General features: G+C 42.0%; 1 protein-coding gene across 10 annotated transcripts in view; it reads right to left on the bottom strand.

Moving 5' to 3' along the window:
• LOC310848024 (rho GTPase-activating protein 39-like) overlaps positions 1-22,838 on the bottom strand; it is an 83,121-nt gene that overhangs the window by 52,482 nt on the left and 7,801 nt on the right. For 3 of the 10 annotated variants that reach the window (XM_083746476.1, XM_083746477.1, XM_083746470.1), the window contains exon 2: positions 22,387-22,587. The exons of 2 other annotated variants lie outside the window; for them this stretch is intronic. Coding sequence is in view for 3 of the 8 variants with exons in the window: in XM_083746473.1 (XP_083602599.1) it covers positions 923-1,115 (193 nt within the window). In the remaining 5 variants the exon portion in view is untranslated. Of the gene's footprint in view, positions 1-922; positions 1,289-19,454; positions 19,685-22,386; positions 22,588-22,838 lie in introns of those variants that run through there. 5 more of the 10 variants (XM_083746474.1, XM_083746475.1, XM_083746478.1 and 2 more) reach the window with 5 other exon arrangements.

Below are 22,838 nucleotides of genomic sequence, written 5' to 3' on the forward strand. Positions count from 1 at the left end.
CCTCTGAACACCAACAACTACGATGCTGCATGGTGATGAAAGAGATAAGAGAGAAAGGTCTTGTTGCCTTTTGTCCTGGCTCTTTTGGCCTGATTTCCTTTCCTGGCTTATGAACCCTGCAGCCTGCCTAACCCTCAAATTAGTGTCTGATCATCCTTGTCATACAAATGTGCTGCTGAATAGGACCAGGGTCTCTGAGTTTGATTTCCTATATAAAGTGGTGAACATGCACACATCCACAAACCCACTAAAAACAAACAAATCTAAAATGCAGGCCACAGTGTTATGCCCAAAGAATAGGTGCAATGCCAAATAGTGTCTGCAGGGAAAATAGATCACTTAAAGCAAAGCTTGCCAGCCTGACCATCTTTGTCTGCCTCCCCTTTTGAAGCCAGAACTGGGACAGGGAGCCTACTAAAGGAATTTCATCTGCCGATTAAAACCTTGAGCTGATGCAATACTAAAGTTTTTTCAGATTACTGTTATTGTCTGAGGCCTTAGCATGTGTTTTGTATGACTATGATTCTTCAGGTAGGTGTTACTAGAAGGTTTAACAGAAACACCAGTAGCAAATTTTGGAATAAGCAGGATTTACACTGAAGGAATTATTTGAGCATCAAGTTTTCCGCACATTATAGACATAGGGACATGTACAGAGAAGCTTACCTTCCTAGCAAATGAAATTTCTACCATTCGCTAATTTCCAAACAAGGGGGCAAAAGCTCTACAGAAAAGGAAACATGCTGCCAGAAGGGATTAGGCAAAGAACAAAACCACTATCATCAAACTGCAGAATGTCTCCTTTCTCTCCCCTCCCACCACCTCTGTGGGAGATGATTTGGGGGGGGGGGGGATCAGCGAAACTCAACAGAACACACACACACACACACACACACACACACACACACGTAAATGAACTGACCTTTGTGTCTCCTGACCTTGGCTCCAACTCCCTTTTGCTTCTTATCTTGAAAGGATTGCCCTTGTGGTTCCTGATCCTGCCTCCCACTGACCACACCTTCCCACACCCCTCCAGTTTCTGGTCCTAGTCTATTCATCCAGAATCTCCTAAGGGTTTTTGTGGATCTTACTCTCTCACTCTTACTCCTGCACATTAAATATAAATATCACGCTGGCCCTGGCAAAGCTCATTTCCCTGGCCCAGTTCTGAGGAATGTGTCCAGAGTCCTAGTTCAACTGGAACAGAGAAGGTATGCTTAGAACTCTTCCCCCCCCCCCCAACAGCAGCAAGCGAGACTCAGCACTGAATGGAAAGGTAACAGGCCAGAGTCTGACTGAAGCAAATAAAGTTCCATCAGAATTCCTGGAATACTGGATAGTGGCCAGGGGCTTGATGTCCTTCCACTGCTGTCACGCTCCTCTGAACTGCTGGAAGGTGAACAGCTGCTAAATGCTACTCATCATGCACAAACAATATCCTTATTTTGAGAACACAGATGTGCCCATAATTCTTTAGTAGCATTCAGGAGACTCTGATCAAGGCAGGTTGCTGTTATTTGAATCTAGACAATCTGGGTCTTTGTCATTTGGAGCTGCTGTTTTAAATAATTTCCCTCTTAACTCTCCTCTCTTCAGTGCTGCTGGCTGATGTTTCAAGTGTTTGTATGGAGGGCAGCATCTAGTGACCATTGCCTGCTTTTTTGGAATCCTAGCCAAGCAGGTTAGGAACCATCCAGACATAACCTCAGAAACTGCTCAGGTGATTTGGCATCAGGCCCTGTCACTCAGCTGCAATGTGAATGAGACTGTAAGGGATACAACTGAATTTTATAAATAGATTTTCTGTGCTGGACAAGCTGCTTGTGTAATTAGTTAAACCTTCCAAGTCTCTACACAGCTGCAAACTATTTTGACCATCACAGATTGTATTACAGTGCAGCGTGTGCTCTGAACAACAACAAGGAGTGTGAACACAGGACCCATTGCCATCTCCGTTGGGAACAAAAGTAGGGACGTTATAGGAAACAACCGTCAGCATTTTATCCATCATTACAAAACCTGTTATGCACCTTGCATAAATGCAACACTGTACACTAAAAATATGACTTAACAACACCATACATAATGCAACACACATTTAAATGTCAAGGCAAGCTACCACTAGGCTACACACAAGCTATTAGCTGCAGAGACAAAATGAGGGTACACAGCTGAGAGTGCATGCTTTTCAGGCAAGTCATAGACAACAGAAAGCTGCCATATATTAAATTGGACTGTTGGTCCACCTAGCTCAGTATTGTCTGCACTGATTGGCTGGATCTCTCCCGAGTTTCAGAGACAGGGCTTTTCTAACCTACTAGGAGATACCAGGCCTGAATTTGGCTTCTTTTGCCGGCAAAGCATGCACTCAACTCACTGAGATATATATGTGGCTTTTGTAAGTCACTTTGAGACCTTTGTGGTATAAAGCAATTAATAAATAAAATAATGATAATAATAAACCTGGTAACTTTTGTAAAAAGCATTATGTAAGTTGCTGTGATATCACTGTGAAATAAAATCCACCCCCTTTTTCCCAGTGTTTTCAGGAGGGAGTTTGATTGGAAAAAATGGGGAACTTGACCAGTAAAAAATAGGCAAAGGTACGTGGTGTGTGCACATGGGCAAGAGATGCTGTGCTATGACTGCCCAAGATAAGAGAAGGCCAGACAGATTTAGCACCCCTGAATATTCAAGCCAAAGCTCACTCACTTTCAAATAATGAAGGAAGAGTTCTCTGGATGGAAACAGGGGGACTTAAAAAGTGATACGTCTCCTGGGTGGAGGACCAGATCACGGACAAATATTTCCTGAACTATTGGCAGGGCTGGATAAAGTCATTATAGGTGAAAAACAACTTTCAAATGGTTAGAGTATTAGGCCAGGACTGAAAGACCCAGGCTGAAATTCCCTCCTAAGCACGCAGCTCACTTGGTGACCTTGAGACAGCACTGGCAGAGGAAGGGGTGTGTGGTGGGTGCAACCCGCCCTAGGTGTAATCCCTGAGGGGGGGTGACATTGCCGCCACGCCCCCAGTACACTCGCCGTGGGAGGCGCCCCCTGGGATGCTCGCCACGCCCCCGGGTGCACAGCATGTGTGCCACTCCGGGTGCCAGAGCAGCTAGCTCCGCCTCTGTGAGACAGTACTACTTCCTAAGCTACGTTACAGGTTTTTTGTGAGGAAAAACCAGAGGGGGAAAACTATATACGCTGCCTTCGAATCCTTGGAGGAAATGTGGGGTTTAAGTGTGGTAAATAAATTTAAAATGAGCAGTAAACCTGATTTTACGGCCATCTTATATCAACGATAAACATTACAAACTGGGCTGCTTATGTTCTAAAATGCCATACACAGTTTGATGCAGGATTTTAATTATTGACAGTGTCAGCTTTTGTTTTTTAAACCTACCTTTAAATTTATGGAAGTAAACCTGGGAAAAAAGCCTCCGGTGTTTAGAAGACACAGCTTTTATTTCCAGCTTGCCATCCTTTGTATATTCTAATAGTGATTCCCAATATAAAGTCTGGAGTTTCTTTTAATGCAGAGTATGAACTAGGCATGGGTTATTTACTGTAGCATGGCTCTGTCTAATTTGCAGTTGCTCTGCAAGGGACACTATTGTAGCTTTTTTCCCCTCCTGATCACCCCACACATTATCCAAATGCCAAAGAGTCAGTTGTTTGCTTCCCTGCCAAAGCCCTCTATTTACCAAACAGATCTTCAAACAAAACAACCACTTTGCATATGCTCCATGCAAAGGCCTGGGACTGCAGGAAATGTACTTTCCATTCTGGAAGACTTAACTTCAACAGAGTAAAAATCTGCAGCAAGCCAGTTAAAGGACTATGACTCTGAAGTTACATATTCAAGTCCCAGAACAAACCAAAATGTTGTGTGACATTCCTCAGCATCTGCTATCAGCAAATAATAGCCTTCTGTCTTTTTTCTTTCTTTCTGGGATTTTGAAGTTGCCAGTCTTTTATGAGCCAAAAGAGAGAACTCATTGAAAACCTGCAAATACTTGTGTACTTTGGGAAGGATTTGGCTATTTTTCAGGTAGCAAAGTCCACAAGAGACTAGTCATTAAACCTATCAAACAAAGATAAATGTTGTTTTCATTGCAACTTATGTAGTTTCATTTTTCGGGAACTCTCTCAGATTGCAGCTGTCCCTATCCACAGTTGTTTCCCTCTGTCTCTCAAAGCCGAGCACTCTTGAACATATTAGCTGTCCAAGCTTGTTAAGTGTGACTCAACTAAATCACTACAACTCTGGGATAGTGTAGGATTTTGGCGATAAGCCAAACAACAAGGAGAAAACTGCTTAGTCCACAAGGATCCAAAATTACACGTTTCCTTCAACTTCCAATTACTTTGTAAATCCAAATAGAGGCACATTGTGACTTTTGAACAGGGGGAAGAACAACCATTTTCCTGATGCTGCTAACCTACAGAAAGGAAGCCAAACGGCCAACCAAATGAAAAAGTAAAGATCTGTTTACAAAGCTGCACTGAATAATGTGACATAAATGTTTGTTCCATAAACAGAGAGAGGTTAATAAATCGGCAAATGAAAGGCACAAGGTGTAGGTCTAGCAAAGCATTTTCAAACTATGGGCTTCTTCAGCATTTGCCGTAAACAAACCAATCTAAACATAGTCGGTCATTGTTTATATTGCAGGACACAAACACATAAGTAAAACTGCTACTTTAAAGGCTCGGGTGGAATACCTTGGGGTTTAATTCTGCATCCAGTTTTCAGATATTTTTATTGTGAAAAACAGATCTATTTTCAAACAAGAGCACATTTGATAACTGAGGAGGAGAAGGATAAGAAAAAACATGTGTTGGGGTGAGCAATACTTTTTATCCCACAGCAGGCAAGCACAACACAGCTTGATTGTTGAACAGAGTTAACCGGCAACACAAAGCACCACAGATCAAATTGAAAGTGCCAAGGACATTTGGAGAGGGACTGTAAACAAGTGTTTATATGCTAATGCTAGAAGCCTCTGAGCCAAGATGGGTGAACCAGAGTGCTTGGTCTTAGAGGATGGCATTGATATAGTGTGAATAACAGGAACCTGGTGGAACAGAGAGAAGCAAAAAAAAACCTGCCAATATCATAATGTCATCATACAAATCTATGGCGTGACTGTATTTGGAATACTGTGTATAGTTCTGATCGCCCTACCTCAAAAGGGATAATGCAGAGTTGGAAAAGGTTCAGAAAAGGGCAACCAAAATTATCAAGGGGGTGGAGTTACTCCCCTATGAAAAAGATCATAGCATTTTGGGACTTTTTGGTTTAGGGAGAAGACAAGCAAGAAATGACCTCATAGAAATTTATAAAGTAATGCAGTGTGAAGAAAGTGGATAGAAAAAAGTTTTTCTCCCTCTCTTCTAAGACTAGAACTTGTGGACACCCAATGAAGATAAATGTTGGAAGATTTGGGACAGATAAAATAAAGTATTTATTCATGCAGTGCATAGCTAAACTACAGATCATGATCCCGCATGAAACAGCGATGGCCATCAACTTGGATGGTTTTAAAAGAGGATTAGACAAACTTATGGAGGATAAAGCTGTCAGAGAGTTGGAAGGGACCTTGAGAATCATCTAGACCCCAAACAATGCAAGAATATGCAGTTGTCCCATACAGGGATCAAACCTGCAACTTGGCATTATCAGCACCACAATCTAACCAACTGAGCTATCTAGGCTATCAAAGGCTACGAGCCATTATGGCTATATTCTATCTCCACTGTCAGAGGCAGGGTGCCTCTGAATACAAGTTACTGGGAATCCCAAGTCTGAGAGCTGTTGTGTTCAAGTCCTGCTTGCAGTTCTCCCATTGCAGGTTTGGCCACTGTAAGAACAGGATGCTGGACTAGATGGGCCATTGGCAGGCTCTTTTTGTGTTCTTTTGAATTAAAACCTATAATGGGAAAGCTTCCCTTTCTATTATAGAATATGCCGCTTCCATTGACGTTCTCTCAACAACTCACATGACAGAAATATCAAGGCAACAGTGATCAGGAGACTGGATAACATTTACAATTATCACGTGAAGGACAACACAGATCAATTCCTCCCAGCTTTCTTAAAGGCATTTCTAACCAGAAGATTTCCTTGGTGTCAGCCGTGCCTATTCAGCAAACCCAATATCAATGATGTGCCAACAGGGACTGTGCCAAATCTTGCTGTGCTGATCCTTATTAGTCTAAACTGCAGACCAGGAGATTAGCTGGAACAGCACAGGTGTTCACAGTCCAAAACAACATTTCCCTGCAGATCATGCAAACCCCCACATATCTGTTCACCTTCATTTTTTTGGACACTGCTTCTAGTTTAAAACTTAAATTATGCAGTACTAGAAGATGTGGCTTATACACAGCCTAAATTTCATATGTATTATTCCCACTAGGCAACACAACAGTTCCAAGTGAAAGCTATCAAAACTCTTTCTATGGGTTGCTGCATCACGAAATGAAGAGATAGTAAAGTATGGTCATATTCTCTCTTACAGATTCAAAGCTCCACTCACTGCATAGTGCTGGGCCAATAAATTCATTGCCAGTCTCTGCTCCCCTTCCAGCCATTCTCCCTACCCCTGGCACTTAGTTTAAGTTCAGACAGAACCAAGCACAAGTGTGTTTAAGTAATGTCTTCATATTTCAGTGCCAGGCTGGAAAACAAACACATTCCATTTGTTTCTATTAAGTCACACATATAATCTGCTTATTAAATATTTACTGGGAATTGTCCCGGGTATGGATGCCTAGGGTCCAATTCAGCACTTTATGCAGTCCAAAACTCAGCTGCAAAGGACAGCATCTGAAATATAACTTCTCTCTTGACTGGTTTTCAAACAAGTCTATCCCAGAAGGAATGGAAATGCATTGTGTAAAAAGAAAGTGAGTGGCAACAAAGTGTTAGCAGCTGAGGTTATGCTGCATCCGTTAGAATTTCCTGACTGTGTCTTGAATGGCCACTTGCCAAGACAGTTACTGTTCTATTCAGTTGCAGCCATAGCTAGCCAGCTCTGATTCTGAGGAAATGAAATATGGCCCTTTTCAGTTACTGTATTTTTCGCCCCATAGGGCGCACCGGCCCATAAGGCGCACCTAGTTTTTTGGGGGGGAAATAAAGAAAAACAATTTTATTTCCCCCTCCCCAAGGCACGAGGCTGGGGCGGGGGAAGCCCGAGCTTCTCCCGACCCCAGCCCCCAGCCCCCAGAACAGGCTGCTCTCTGCAAGCCCTCCCGCGGCTTGCGCAGAGCTACCCGAAGCCCCGGCGTGACTGCTGAGCGCGCCCGGGCTTCGGGATAAGAGGCAGCACTGCGCAAGCAGGGGGAGCCCTCCCACGGCTTGCGCAGAGCTACCCGAAGTGCCGGCACGACTGCTCAGCTCACCGTGGCTTCGGGATAAGAGGCAGCGCTGCGCAAGCCAGGGGAGGGCTCCTGCGGCTTGCGCAGAGCTACCCGAAGCCCCGGCACGACTGCTGAGCGCAAGCCGGGGCTTCGGGATAAGAGGCAGCGCTGCGCAAGCCGGGGGAGCTCAGCGGGAACTCCCGCAGGCTCCCAAGGCTTGTGGATAGCTTCCTGAAGCCTGGAGAGCGAGAGGGGTCGGTGCGCACCAACCCCTCTCACTCTCCAGGCTTCAGCGAAAGCCTGCATTTGCCCCATAGGACGCACACACATTTCCCCTTCATTTTTGGAGGGGGGAAAGTGTGTCCTATAAGGCGAAAAATATGGTACCTCTGAACAGGGGAGAGTGCACTCTTTTAAATGTTCAGCTATCACTTTAGCAGGCATCACCATTTCACCCAACCTTCTTACAGATCACTGGCTCATCCAACTCTGATAGTTGCTGTACAACAATGAACTCTGGAGAATAAAAACTATGCAGCATCAACCTACACCAGGCTTCCTCAACCTCAGCCCCCCAGATGTTTTGAGACTACAATTCCCATCATCCCTGACCACTGGTCCTGCTAGCTAGGTTTCATGGGAGTTGTAGGCCAAAAACATCTGGAGGGCCGAGGTTGAGGAAGCCTGACCTACACTTTGTCAAGAAAGGCTTGGATTCCGCAAACCACCACAAATTATGACAAAACTCTGGTAATATGAGATTCTGAGATCATAAAGGTTTGGAGGCAGCAAGGGTCTGTGATGGTACTTTTAACACATCTCCTGTCCACAAGGACTGTAGGGAAAGCCTATGAGGGCAGATTTCCCCTTCATTTTTGGAGCGGAAAAAGTGCGTCCTATAGGGCGAAAAATACGGTATACTTCGTGGTAATTACAGAGGCCACTAACAAATGATAAGGGGTTTCTCTTGTGGGGGTTGGTTAGTCAGCAAATTACTCACTTTTATAATCCTTCCAAACAGCCAATAGTAACCTGCTCTAACATTCAATAGCAGTTTCATAGATGTACATAATATAAAATGGGTAACAACAGGGAGGATAATAGTAGTATTTAGGATGTTAAGGAGGAGAGGAGAATTTGGCAGATCTCAAATGAATAGGTATCAAAAAAAGAGCAAGAATATATACTATGAGAAGTACTAGAATATATTTTACTAGAATCATGTTTACAGGGTTCTTTCATGCTAACCATCTGCTGATTTAAGAAGCTACTGTAGGACTCTGAATCTTCCAAACTAACTTGGAATATGAAAAAGATGCCAAGAACCCGAAATTAGTTTGATATCGGAAGCAGTTATGCTGTTAATTCCATGCATACACTACATCATCATCATTTATTTATACCCCTCTGGGCGGCTTCCAACAAAATATTAAAATACAATAGTCCTTCAGATATGAAAAGCTTCCCTAAACAGAGCTGCCTTCAGATGTCCACTGTGCAAGTGGTACATTCCATGCCACTGCTTCTCTTCTACAGCACCCATAATTCCTTGTTCCTATCTCATCATATAGGGGAATAAAATTAAAAGAGGCCAGCTCACACTTAGGGTACCTAAATGTTAACTAAAGCACATTCTACTTTGTCTCCCGAGACAGGCAGATGCCAACAAGTTTGCTAGCTATGGTGGCTGTCTGATGTAGTTGTCCCTAGCCACTCATCATAATTCAGCATACCACCTTTCTCTGAATCATCAAAGAAAGTCTGGTGTGGGCACATCAAATGTAAAGGAACGGAAGTCCCCCCAAAATAGGCACATGGAACTTTTATATTCACAGGTGCTATAGATTCCAAGCCTGACTTCGCTTATAAACAAAAAGCTATTTTTGGTGACCTTTTAAGGGACTGTATTGAGGCAGCATAACTGCTTATTCCTCACATAGATCCTTCACTTAGCCAACCCTTTCTTCCATTCAATTGCTCAACTCTAAATTTCAGACAAAAGACTTCTACATTTTCAAACATGCAAATCAATCAGCTTTAAGCAAACAGGATATTGTAAGACTCCGTAAAGCACCTTTAAAAGAATTCTGGGAAATGTAGTTTACTCTTCACAAAGCTACAATTCCTAGCACCCTTAACACGCTGCCATTTCTAGCATTCTATGGGATAAGTCGTGTGCTTTAGTGTGTACATAGCCTTACATTATATCTATCTTACTTGGAACATTAGTGTGATTTTTCTTTGGCACAGTATAGATTCATCTTGGAGGGAAGGCAACATGGAGAAAGAAAACGTCCATAATAGCTGAGGTCAAAGAAAAAAGCTAAGATTGCAGAAGGCAACAACCAATCTTAAACATTATGGAAACCTTTAACATTATGGAAAGGGCAGATGGGCAAAAGAACAAGATTCTTCCATCGAGGCAACAAAACAGGACCCTTCAATTAAGCTAGATTAGCATTAAGAATGGTTTAATCTGTCTCAAAGAATGAGACAGATAACCCAATACCCTTACAAGCCCTTTTACTCTATAAATAATCTACAGAAATATAACTAGATCCCAAGGTGTTGTTGCATGCTGTTCTGGAAATAGTGTTTAGCACCACAGGGCTGCCTGTGAAGAACAAACGAAAACCTTTGCACTTGGAGTTCAAACAAAGTATTTCTATACATAGCAGCAAGATGAAATTAGCCCTTATGCACACCTGGCACAAGAGACAGTCCTGCCAACACGGCTGCAATCACAGCCTAATTTTCATATTTATAAGGAATCTTATTTCTTGTGGTGCATCCATAGACTAGGAAGAACTGGTTTGCCCAAGGTCCACAAAAATAGGCTGACAAACAGCTGTAGAGCAGATTTAATTATGAACCTACACATACCCAGAGCAACAGTAATTTAAGCAAAGAGTATAAAGTAGAGGACTTCCTGGTGCACTCTCTATCTATACCTGTACACTCAGAAATAATTAAGAAAAATAATTTATTAGTCTAGTAAGTTGGGTTCCTCCGTGATTTTGCATTGTATTAGTCTTCTGTTATTCCATTAAGTAGTCAAATTCTAAACAGAAGAGATGACTTCAGACTGTACGGATTGTGGGATTCCAACACATTCAGAATACTTCCCCTGAACTGTGATAGCTGCAGGAGGAATGTAATAGCAAGCTTACAAGACACTCTAGGCCCTTTTACCTTGTTTTGAATGGTGCTGCCCTTAATTTAGCATTTCAGCTGGAAAATCTAGATCAGTGGCTGTCGAACTTTCTTCCCTTTGGACCATTTAAAAACTTCTGAGCATCTTGGTGGACTACTTAATTATTGGTCTTTGTGCTGTAGCAACTGTGTTGTGCACTGTGCTGGATGCTGCATGATTGATTACACAGAATTACATAGAATTTAAATTTTAATACCATAAAATACAACATAATAAAAGAAACAATAAAAATCAATATAAATATTAATGGATGAACCACAACCACAAATTCAGAGTCACCCTGAACCACCTGAAAGAAACTTGCAAACCACAGTTTGGGAATCCCTGATCTAGACGACCCTCTACACTGTGACATCTGTGTTTGCATCTTTTCCTGGACATAAATCTAGTCATTTGAGACTGATGCCCCAGTAAAACTTTGCTTCTTTCCCTAAACTTTCATCTACTACATTTAAGAAAACAGTGTCCAAAATCCATAAACAAGGCAAAAGGAACGTAAGTTATTTTTTACTTACTTAAAAAAAGAGCTTTGAGCTCTTTGTGTGTGCTTTTTGGAGTGGGTTGCACCTCTGGGGTGGCATACTGCCCTAAATTTACATTTTCCCTGCTGTGTTAAGCCAAAATAAACCTTTGCTGGCTATTGTGAAATCTCTGGCAAGCTGTTAAAGAGCCCTACACCTCATCCAAAGGGCCTTGGTGCCAACTGCCATGTATTTCAGATATCTTGATGTATGATCAGACCACCATTTCACTAAATAAACATTCACTGCTATTGTTTCATTGTTGTGGGGTGCAGCCCCACATACAACATTTTACCCACAGCAGTTTCCTAGCAGATACTACACATTCCCTTTTATAGCTTCGGCTTCCTTGCGCAGAGAGATTAATTGCAGTTGCTAAGTTTCAGTGGAGTCTGATGGGTATGACCAAATAGGTCTTTGCTGGCAGGTTTGTCCCTGGCTTAATAAGATTATGTCTTCTAGCACGGACCACTGCTCCTAATTAAACAACCATATAACCCTGTCAAACTAACAGCTTTAGTTATCCCTTTCTTTTTCTTTTCTTTCTTTTCAAACCTGCTCTAAGAATACAACTTAGCCCTTTCCGAGGGCTAACAAACTTATGCAAACAAGCACTTTTTTTTCCAATCCCCCTTTCGGGTTTCACAAATGCACAGTCCGTTTAAGGATGCTTCCAGCTCGAAGTAACATTGTGAGATTATGCTGGAAAACTCAGCAACATAGTGAAAACCACTTTTATTTAAAGCACAATGGCAACATGTCTTTCACTCTAACCATGTGGATAAAGCAAGTGTGGGAACCTTTAGCCCTCCAGATGTTGCTGAACTACAACTCCCATCTGCCCCAGCAAGCATGGCCAATGGCCAGGGATGGCTGGGACTGTAGTTCAGCAATAACTGGAGGGTCAACGGTTCCCCATGCCTGGGATGCATCCTGAATTCTTTGACCCCAACTGCCAGGATCACATACTAAATTTTGTGTAGGCTGCTCTAGGAAGGTGGCTTTCGACAGGATTCCTGTAAGTGTCCACTGGCAACAACATCCACCTGCCCTATTCTTATGCTGTGCTGTTTTTCCTTATTGAAGGTGAGAGAAGCACAGAATCTTTGCAGGTGACCAAGAGCCTTTAAAAAGTTTTTGATTTGTTGAGAAGACCTGGTAATTCTAAATTGTGCTATAGTGATATATCCGTAGTTCCAAGCTACCTTTCAGCCAAAGGAGACCTTAAAAGTGACTCAGTTACCATGGCTTAGCACAAATGCACAAGTGTGGAGATTGGCTGCTGCACTCCTCTCCTTCCCCAGGTCTCCTGCTGCTGTGCTCCCATTAGATAAGCCCTGGTTCACTTCGTGTGTCATCTCCTTCAGATCTTGCCTGAAGGAAGCTGTAAAGTCCATGCTTTGTTTGGAGCAAGACAAACCACAAGCCTGTGTTTGGCTTAGCTCTAGGCAACTCTCCAAAGGAGGAGCACAGCAGTCACTACATCCTCTCTGACAGCAGTGGGAAAGCTCTAGCCTTTAGTCAGGCCTGGCAGGGCCCTAATTTCAAAGAATCATAGGACTGTAGAGTTGGAAGAGACCTTGAGGATCATCTAGTTCAACCCCCTGCAATGAGTGGCTGTCCCACATGGGAATTGAACCTGTAACCTTGCTGTTATCAGCATCATGCTCTAATCAACTGAGCTATCCACTATAGACCACAATGCCTCTTTTGCCAAGCCATGCCCCACATGGACATGGGGCACAGGAGTATCTTATCAAAGATGACACCTTGATCCCAGCAAAACAGGATGCTAAATCTCCACTGGTGCATGGACTTGTCAAGATCACTGATAATGCAGCTCTTGATGAGCCTGTCTTGAAGACTTGGGTACTGTACACACTTTTATTTCAACTTAACCTTAAAAAACCCATGTGCTTTTAACTAACTGATTAAAACTTTGCTATCATGGATTACAAAATAAAAGCTTTAATTGATTAAACCCTGGAGCCACCTAAAAATACATAGTTAAAAAAAGGTATAAGCGGGTGCACAGTTAATGTGCTTAAATCACCATCGAGTTAAAGGCACTTAACCACACTTAACAATGCTCCCTGTTGTGCCACAGAAGAAAAATGAAGCCTGCAGGAGATTCTTCACTTAGCATTAGTGGCATCCCACAAAACTACACGACACATTCTCCTGTGTCCGTGCTATTATATTATTTCCATGTTTTTCTCAGAAACTCAAACTAGATTTCTACATTCCATAAAACCAGAACGATGCACCTACACAAAGTTGTGTGATGCATAGAAACACATGGGACTTCATTCATATATATATATGCTGATTTTATTACAATCGCAGAATTTGGGTTCTGAGGTTGAAGGAAATGGTGGATTTTGTTACTGAAGGATTTTAGGGCCCCTGGCTTTCAGCAACATGTAAAATTTTGTTGTTTTGCAAATGGAAACTCTGACTTCACACTCTGCTTTTATGAGAAAGCAATGATGGGAAACAGAACTCAAGAGAAAGCCAGCTTCCTTCAAAAACCATATTCCAGTCAACTGCTTTTTAAGAAAATAAGTCACTCTGAATTAGTTCTTTCAGGATTTTCTCTCAGTTGCAGTGTGAAGTCCCAAGTGGCACTGCTTCCCAGACTATGGCTCTAAATCCAAGCTGTAGTACGTCTGAAAGAGATAGAATCTTACTGAAAAGTTTCTAAAAGGAACTATCAGAAACATTTAAAAAGGGGCCCCAAATAAAATGTGATATTAGCAGCCACATATTTCAATAGAGGCCTGCCTCAACCACATATAAAGCAGGAGTAGGGTTCCATTTAAAATGCAAAGGTGGGACATGGCAGAGGGTGTTGATAGCATTCTCCTGCTTTTGTCACAGCCCATCCATCTGGGACTTTTCCTCAAGCCAGGATCTGATATTGGAAATAGTAACTTGATGGTGAAAAAAGTAGCTGAGCAGAAGAGTTGTGGACAGACAAGTAGCAGGCCAAATTGGTGCATAAGCCCCTTTTACTCTTTAACTAGGGCCCCTGCCTCTCCAGCCCTACTCTTGATGTGATCTTGCCTGCATCTCTCACACTGATCAATTTCTATTAACTGCTTTTGTGTTCAAAGCAACAATCTTTCCTTTACAACATTCTGGATTGTGCAAAAAAGAACACAGCTTCTCAAATATGAATCCATGGGAAGCATTTGTACTGTACACTATCATCAATCTTGCTGTTCATTTTTAGTTGTACCTTAGTGCACTAATGACACAGCAGACTGTGGAAAACATCTACCTACATCTGAGAGGATGGCAGATAGTAGCTGCCTTGAATACCCAGAATAAGTCTGAGAATAGGACTGAACCACATAGATGCAATGCTTCTAAACTGCTTCAACTGGCACCAGATGAAGCATTTTACAAATATCAGATCTACAGATTCTATATCTATAACCGGACACCACATGTGGGTTGTGCCAATCTTCATACTAATGACTACTAGCCACAAAGACAGGATCGGTGTAGATGGAAAAGGCTAAAAGAGGTATTGTGGTTGAAAAAATCTGCCCTAGTTGATATCTCTGCTAAAGAATGCTTCCACCTCATGTACACTTTCAGTTTAGCTTGCAATACTTTTAAATAACTGACCAGTTAATTGGGTCAATAAGGTACCTTTAAAACAACTTTAGTTTCATAGCAAAACATCTAATGCAGGTAAACTTAAAACCCCTCAGTGTGATGAAACGGGAAGTCCTTTCCATCCTTGCTTATGGGTTGCCTTGAGGTTCTAATCTGCATTAGTGTTTGTACGTACAGAAGGGGAAAGGAGCAATTTTAGATGAATTAATATATAAAATGAGGGACAGCTGGATCAATGCAAGGGGGAAGGAGAAAGAAAGCACAGTGGGGGAAGGGAAAAGAGAGTACAGTAAGTTAGAGGTGTTCCCCCTCCAAATCATTTCCTACAGAGACTGAGAAATTGTACAGATATTTGCCTACTTTTACATAGAAGTGAATGGGCAATTATGCCTAATGATACTTAAGTTACAAATAATTTCCAGAGGGGTTAGCCATGTTCGTCAGTTGGAGCAAAACCAACAAAGGGTCTTGTGGCACCCTGAAGATTAACAAATGTATTATGCTATAGCTCGATGCATTTTTACCTGAAAGTTAAGTCCTAATGTCTTCCAAGTTGCTTACACTCAGGAAAGTTTTTTTCAGATTGCAGCCTAGCAATAATAGTTGACACCTACAAATGCACTGCGTGTAGGCTTCTGCTCTTAAATTAAATGCAAAGATAATTTTATATTCCTGCTGAAAAAGCCAATTTTAGCATATAAGGTTAATTTACACATGAGAGTTTAATGAGGCATTAGAAACCTCCAGGTAGACCATCCTAAAAAAAAAATTACCCACAGAAACCTTTCATAAATGCAGATTAAACCAGATCATCATGTTTACCCTAGTTTAAATTTATATTATAAAGGATGACATTACTGGCTGTTTTGACTACCTAAGGCCCTAAGGGGATTTTCATGTAGTATGCATGTTAGAACAAGACACTATTCCAGTGAGGCAACACAGACTTAAGACTAAATAAAGCATTAGGAAAATGTATGTATTCTAATGACAGCTAATTGTGAACCAGGAAAAAGGCAAAAGTTGGGGGAGTACTAAGGGATATGTGAAAGAGTCAACAGAGGAATACATATTTTTTTTAAATGTGTGTTTATTTTTCAAATATTCAACTGCATTTCAGGAAAACACACACACAATTTGATTAGTTTTGCATCAACTCACATTATGAGGTTGATGGTGGAAATATTCTAGATACTCGGTGTCTGTCTACAAAGGATTCTATTTTTTAAAATTTCAGAGGTTGTGAAACTAAGTATGCATTATACAGCTGTCTGTTCCACCATGAGCTTGTCCAAGCCTACAGTAATTGCATCAGCTTGGGCACCCAGATTCAACAAGTCTTAGTGGTACTGTACCTTTGATACCTGCACAGAAGACTTGAGCTGCTCCTTACATAATCCCTCATCTATGTAATTATTAAAAGCACAGGAAACCAATTCTATACCAACTCTGATAAATTTGTTCATTAACGTAAGTTACCGTCAATATGAATCTTTTTTACCTGCCATTTTATGATCTGTAGGACTTGCAACATTCTACTTTGCATTCTCCACATCATCACTTTGTTATAAAGCTTATATACTGTTCCATAGGTAAAGGTAAAGGTACCCCTGCCCGTACGGGCCAGTCTTGACAGACTCTGGGGTTGTGCGCCCATCTCACTCAAGAGGCCAGGGGCCAGCGCTGTCCGGAGACACTTCCGGGTCACGTGGCCAGCGTGACATCGCTGCTCTGGCGAGCCAGAGCCGCACACGGAAACGCCGTTTACCTTCCCGCTGGTAAGCGGTCCCTATTTATCTACTTGCACCCGGAGGTGCTTTCGAACTGCTAGGTTGGCAGGCGCTGGGACCGAGCAGCGGGAGCGCACCCCGCCGCAGGGATTCAAACCGCCGACCTTTTGATCGGCAAGTCCTAGGCGCTGAGGCTTTAACCCACAGCGCCACCTGCGTCCCACATACCAGGAGGCAAATAGGGAGTTGGTTCTAGAATAAGTTTGTGGGCTACATGTCCAATATACAACTGAACGCTTACAAGCTGGAAGCATTTCCAGTTTTGGCAGAGGGAGTTTTCCTACTTATCAAGAGTAGATGTGGGGTAGCCAGATAATACACTAACAGATAAAGAATTCTTTTTATCTACAGGACAGTTAAGCTCCCTGCATGAAGGTTCTTTCAGCATCAAAAGGACTGAAGAGTTCTTGTATTGGGTGGATACAAGAATATTACCCACCTCCGCTGTAACTTCTGAACAGCTAGAACTGACTGTTCTTTTCAACAAAGGTTTTGAGACTGCACCCACAAGGTGCTATCTAATGATGTAAATGCAGAGGTTTAATTTCTCACAACAGCCACTGACTTCAAAATTCAAATTCTCCATTCCCTTCTGTGTTCAAGCATCCTAGGTGAAAGCATAGCAGATGCTCAGTGAGGCCAGAGCCGCTACACCAAAGGCAGCTGGGAGGGTGATGCAGGGCCAGATATCTGATTCACTTGCAAGATGACCACATGATAATCAGAGCAGATCAGTGGCGTAGTGTGGGGGGTGCAGGGGGGGCCGGCCGCACCGGGCGCAACATCTGGGGGTTAGGGTTAGGGGGCGCAAATCCACGGGTTAGGGGGCGCAAATTACTTGCCTTGCCCCGGGTGCTGACAACCCACGCTACGCCACTGGAGCAGATTGTTTCTCTTGATGTTGTTGCCAAAGAAGGTTAAAATATTTTTTTTTAAATTGAGTCCCAAGATGACATTATGTAAGTGATTTAATTACTTCAAAGCAAATTATGCTAAGGATTGGGACATACATTAATTCAAATCAAGTTTAAGGAGAAAGCAGGTCTACCAGGAAGGTAATGATGAGAATAATGATAATTGTAGAATACAGTCCATCATACCAGCCCTTAGCGAATATTCAGTCAATAGAAGTTCAGTAGAATGAAGGAGCTTATGGCAGCACCTGGTTCTGGATTTAGAAGAATCTTTTAAGTAAAGAAATGCACTTATTAATTTATGCTGCAACATGAACACATTTATTTGGAAATACATCTCACTGATTTCAAAGGGACACTCCCAAACAAACAAGTCTAATCATACTTGGGAATAAGTGCCACTGAAATTGATTTACATGCAAATGTGTTTATGACCAGGCTGTAAATTTTACTTGGTTTTATATTTTTTATACTAGGTAATCAGTGTTGGCTCTTTTTTTCTTTTGGGGGGCTGCTGGTTTTCAAGGACCTATGTTTATATAATTTTATCTACTTTTAAACTAGTGTAAAATTATAACATTAAGAACTACTAAACTTAACCAAACTAAGCATTTGAAGGTTTTTGATATTAAAATTATGCTATTATGGGAAAAAATCACTGAAATAAAGGTCAACACAATGGGAAGGGAATGTAGTTCAGTGGTAGATAATATTTGTTGTATCTGGAAGATATTTAATTAAACTCTCAGCATTTTCAATTAAAAGAAAGTAAGTAATCTCAGGTAGCAAAACTGAAAAAGATAGTTCTGACCAAGACCCTGGAGATCCACTTCAAGTCACAGAGTAAAATCATACTGACCAATGTCACAGTGACTAATGACAAAGTATGTTGCTTTGTATGCCATGCTAAACCCATAGCTTGTTTTAAACTGTGGCTTAACTGTGAATGCACCTTTTGTGCCTTCCTATCATGGGTGCCATGCATGGCACAAACAAAACTTAGTATGGTTTGCCACACTGCACAATCCTGGAACATGACTGCTTATTTCAAAACTACAAGCGGTAAGCTAGAAGTACCGTAAGTTGTATTTCTGGCTTATTTCTGGCATACCGCGCATTGGTTTGTTGCGGGGGGGACACCCCAATCCAGGACTGTGCAACACGACAAGCCATACCATGGCTTTTTGGTGCCAAGGATGAGACCCACAGGATAAATCCCTGCAAGGGGTAGAAACCACATTCATAGTGGGTCAAGTCATGGGGGGGGGGGAGTAAATGCTTTGTTTCTGTTTTTAAACTGTGGATCTGTTTTCACTGTAGTTTCCTTTGGGAGGAGGGGAGCTTACAAATTCAATAAATAAATAGTTGAAAACGAATCATTGCTAAGCGTGAATTGTGAACTAGCTTGGTATAGCAAAGCTTTATATGTTCAGCAGCTATGTGTCTCACCTCAAATAAGGCCCCAAGCCTATTTAGATACATAGCATATTCAGTATTTTCACAACCAAGGCTGAAATATCAGCACTATTTAACTCACTCTCTAGGTAATGTGGATTATTAACTTTCCTCCAGGGTGAAATCTAATGTCAGGTTCTTCTTAGAGGTGCGCACTGCTTTGTTAAACCAGTGGTTACAGGGCTCCTAAAGCACTTCTTTAATAAAATTAATGTTAAATACAAGAGTTGTCAGATGGACACCACACACGTCATACCAGCAAGAGACACTCAGTGCCCTCTATTGCCTAACACCCCTACTATGACTTACCTAAACTGCTTTTTAAACACTACAGGACTAAAACCCAGAGAGGACAAAGTTATCAGAAGGTAGTTTTGATCACTCTGCACCTGAAAACTGACACATATTCTAAACTAGAAAGTCATTTTGCCTGACAACATTACCCTGGGCATTATTCAGCTGTAAAGCAGGAAGGAGAGGAAGCAACCAAATCTTAATTTCTTTATTTTAAAACTTTTTAAATATACAAAGCTTGGGCTGCAATCCTATATACACTTACCTGGCTTTTGCATCATTGAATTCAGTGGGACTTATTTCTGAGTAGCCACGCATGTATAGAATTGTACTGGCTAACACGTGACTTGTTAGTCTTCACTCTGTAATACGGATTTTCCTGTTGCACTAAAGTTGTTCAGAAAGATTTACGATACAGGCCATTTGTTCCCTTTTGTTGGACAAGAGGCTCTAATCCTACAATTTGCTGATCTGCACAGGTGGGGAGGCTGTAGGCTAAACACAGACCAGATTAAAGAACGAGCAATATTTAGAAAACATGTAAAGAACTACTTCAAACAGAAAGATTAGGAAAACTTGCATTAGTACAGACTCATGCCGTTTTTAAAATACATATATTTATTAGGTAACAAACACTACATAGAAATAAACATTTAAAAAGCAGAGAGATACAAGTCACTGCTGAGAGGCTTACACAGCTATTACTTGGTTATTATCTAGCTAGCTAGCTATTATTAGCTGTAATAGTAATAGTACTAGTAGTAGCAGTATTTCAACAATACATATACTGCTTAATTACAGTCATCTCTAAGGAATGTACAGGAGACGCAATAAAATAGTCTACAAATGAATTAAAACTATAAAATAACAACTTAATTAAAAAGCCTGCTGGAATGCAAAGTCTTCAGTAAATGAACTACAACAGGGAGAGGGCCTTTCTGACCTCACCTGGAAGGGAATGCCACAAAATTGGGCCCATAATACTGAAGACATAGCTCTTTGTGGATATGGGCTCTAAATCTGAGCCATGGGGGACCACTAACAGTGACTCCTGCAAAGACCTCAGTGATTAAGCAGGGATATAACAAATCAGGTGGTTCCTGAGGTATCCTGGATCCAAGTTATTAAGGGCTCTGTAAGTTAATACAATAACAAGTTATAGCTGGCCTAGTAGTGTATGGGCAGCCAGTGGAAGCTTTTTAGCACTGGAGTTATGTGCTGGTGATAGCCTGTTCCCATCAACAGTCTAGTTGCAACATTTTGCACCAGCAGGAGCCTCCAGACCAGGTCCAAGGGTAGCTCAACTTAGGGCACATTGCAACAACCAAGTCTTGAGGTTACCAATGCATGAATCACTGTGGCCAGACTATCCCTGCCCAATAAGGGCTGTAGTTGGTGTACCAGCCATAGTTGCAAAAAGGCATTCATAGCCACTGAGGCTTCCAGTGACAAAAATAGTCTCAAGAACACAGCACAACTCCAAACTTGTTCATTCAGAGAGAGGACAACCCCATCCAGACAGGCAACTGGACAATTCCCCGGACACAGGAACTACCAACCCACAGTGTCTTTGTCTTCGCAGGATTCATCCTCAACTTTCTGGTCAACTCCACTACTGTGCCCACACAACAGTCCAGATCATGTGCAGCCTCTCGTGACTCAGATGTTACAGAGAAGTAGAACTTTGTGTCACCATTGTTCTGGTGACACTTTGCCCCCAAACTCCAAATGATCACACCCAATGGCTTCACGCAGATGTTGAGCAGACTGTACCCTGTGGGACACCATAGTGCAATGAGCATGGGGCTAAAACACAGTCTCCCAATGCTGCTCTCTGAATATGACCCTGTAAGTAGTAGCAGAACTACTACAGAACAGCAAGCCCAATTTCTATCCCAGAAAGGATACCAGAAAGATACCATGGTGAATGGTATTAAAAGATCAAGAAGCAAGAGTTGCATTCCTCCTGTCCTGCTCTCAATATAGGTCATTCACCAGAGCAACGAAGGATGATTCAGTCCCAAAACTGCACCTGACCGAAACGGATCTAATTGAGTCATATTCTCCAGGAAATGCTGTGGCCTTCTCAGCCACCACTATTTCCACCACCATATGAAAAAAGGGGGGACTTGCAACCAGATGGTAGTTGTTATAATAAACCATAGATTCTGAAGTGGGCGTCTTCAGGAGTGTTTAACAGCAGCAGGCAGCTTTCCACTGTGTAAAGTTGTGCTCACCACACCCTGGATCTATCCCGTTAACACTCCCCACCAACTGGCTTTCACCAGCCAGGATGGACAGAGGTCAAGAGTGCAAGAAGCCAACTGCATCACTGCATGAAACCTGTGCACATCACTGGGCTGCATAATCCAAAATTGATCCCACAGAGCATGGGAACACACTGCATTGGATACCTCAGCTGCAACAACAATATTTAAGACACTATGGGGCTGAGCAACTTTATCCTCAAGTGTCATGAAATTGGTCACAGCATGCTGCCAAGTGCTCCAGAGGCCTATCCACTACTTCTAGTACAACCAGAATACAGAACAAGAACAGGAGAACAACTTGCTTTTTATCTAAAATCCCTGCTCTTTTTGTTTGGAGCAAGCAAGACCTCTATCTCAATCTTAATAAAGCTAAAATATCTCATATGTCAACTGACTTGATGTGTCATCTTACTGGCACATGGTACCTACCTATAGAAATCTGAATCCAACAATCTATGGCCCAAAGCTGATTCTTTTAATAACAGGAAGCACCAGCAAACTCTAGATCAGTGTTTCCCAACCTTGTGCCTCCAGATGTTTTTGGCCTACAACTCCCATCATCCCTGACCACTGGTCTTGCTAGCTAGGGATGATGGGAGTTGTAGGCCAAAAACATCTGGAGGCACAAGGTTGGGAAACACTGCTCTAGATGACCCTCGGGGCCTCTTCCAACTCTACAATTCTATGATTCTATAAAATCTCAAATGTACTTTCTTTAACATATACTTACAGGTATGTCCGCATATTTTCCAATTAGTTAAACCCATTCTGAAACCTGAACATGGCCCAAATCCCCACATTCCAATAATCCACTGACATCTCAGCTCACATCACCATTTTCAGACTATCTGGATCCAAAGAATTAGACTACATTTCCCACAAGTACACAGCTCAGTGACTAATAAACTAGATTAAAAGAACAGTTACCAAAGGTGCACACCACATCACCTCCTGTTATTAGGATAGCTGCAGCTTACTAGAAGAGAGGGACAAGGTGGCAGGGAAGTCAGTGCCGTGTGGACACACTGCTGGGAACGTACACTGGTCCTGGTTGTGCTTCTGCAGTGCCACCATTCCTGCTGCCTTGTTCCTCCCAGTAAGCCACTCTTGATTGTAACTAAACTTGAGCTGCAATACAGGAAGCGTTTTACAGACTTATAACCTTATTAACCTCTTAGGTTCTGAAACAGATTGTATCCAGGAGTACTTGGGACAAAAACGGACGAAAGAGATAACTACCATATTGTAGTAAATGTGTGTGTGTGTGTGTGTTGATCTGATCAAAGTTTTTAGAAATTCATGTATTCAGTAAAATCTAGATAGTGATTAAGATTTTATTTTTTTACTTTTTAAAAGTATGAGGAATCACCATTTTTGTT

The sequence above is a fragment of the Podarcis gaigeae genome (assembly GCF_964106915.1).
Source record: "Podarcis gaigeae genome assembly, chromosome: 6".
NCBI classification, from domain to species: Eukaryota; Metazoa; Chordata; class Lepidosauria; order Squamata; family Lacertidae; genus Podarcis; species Podarcis gaigeae.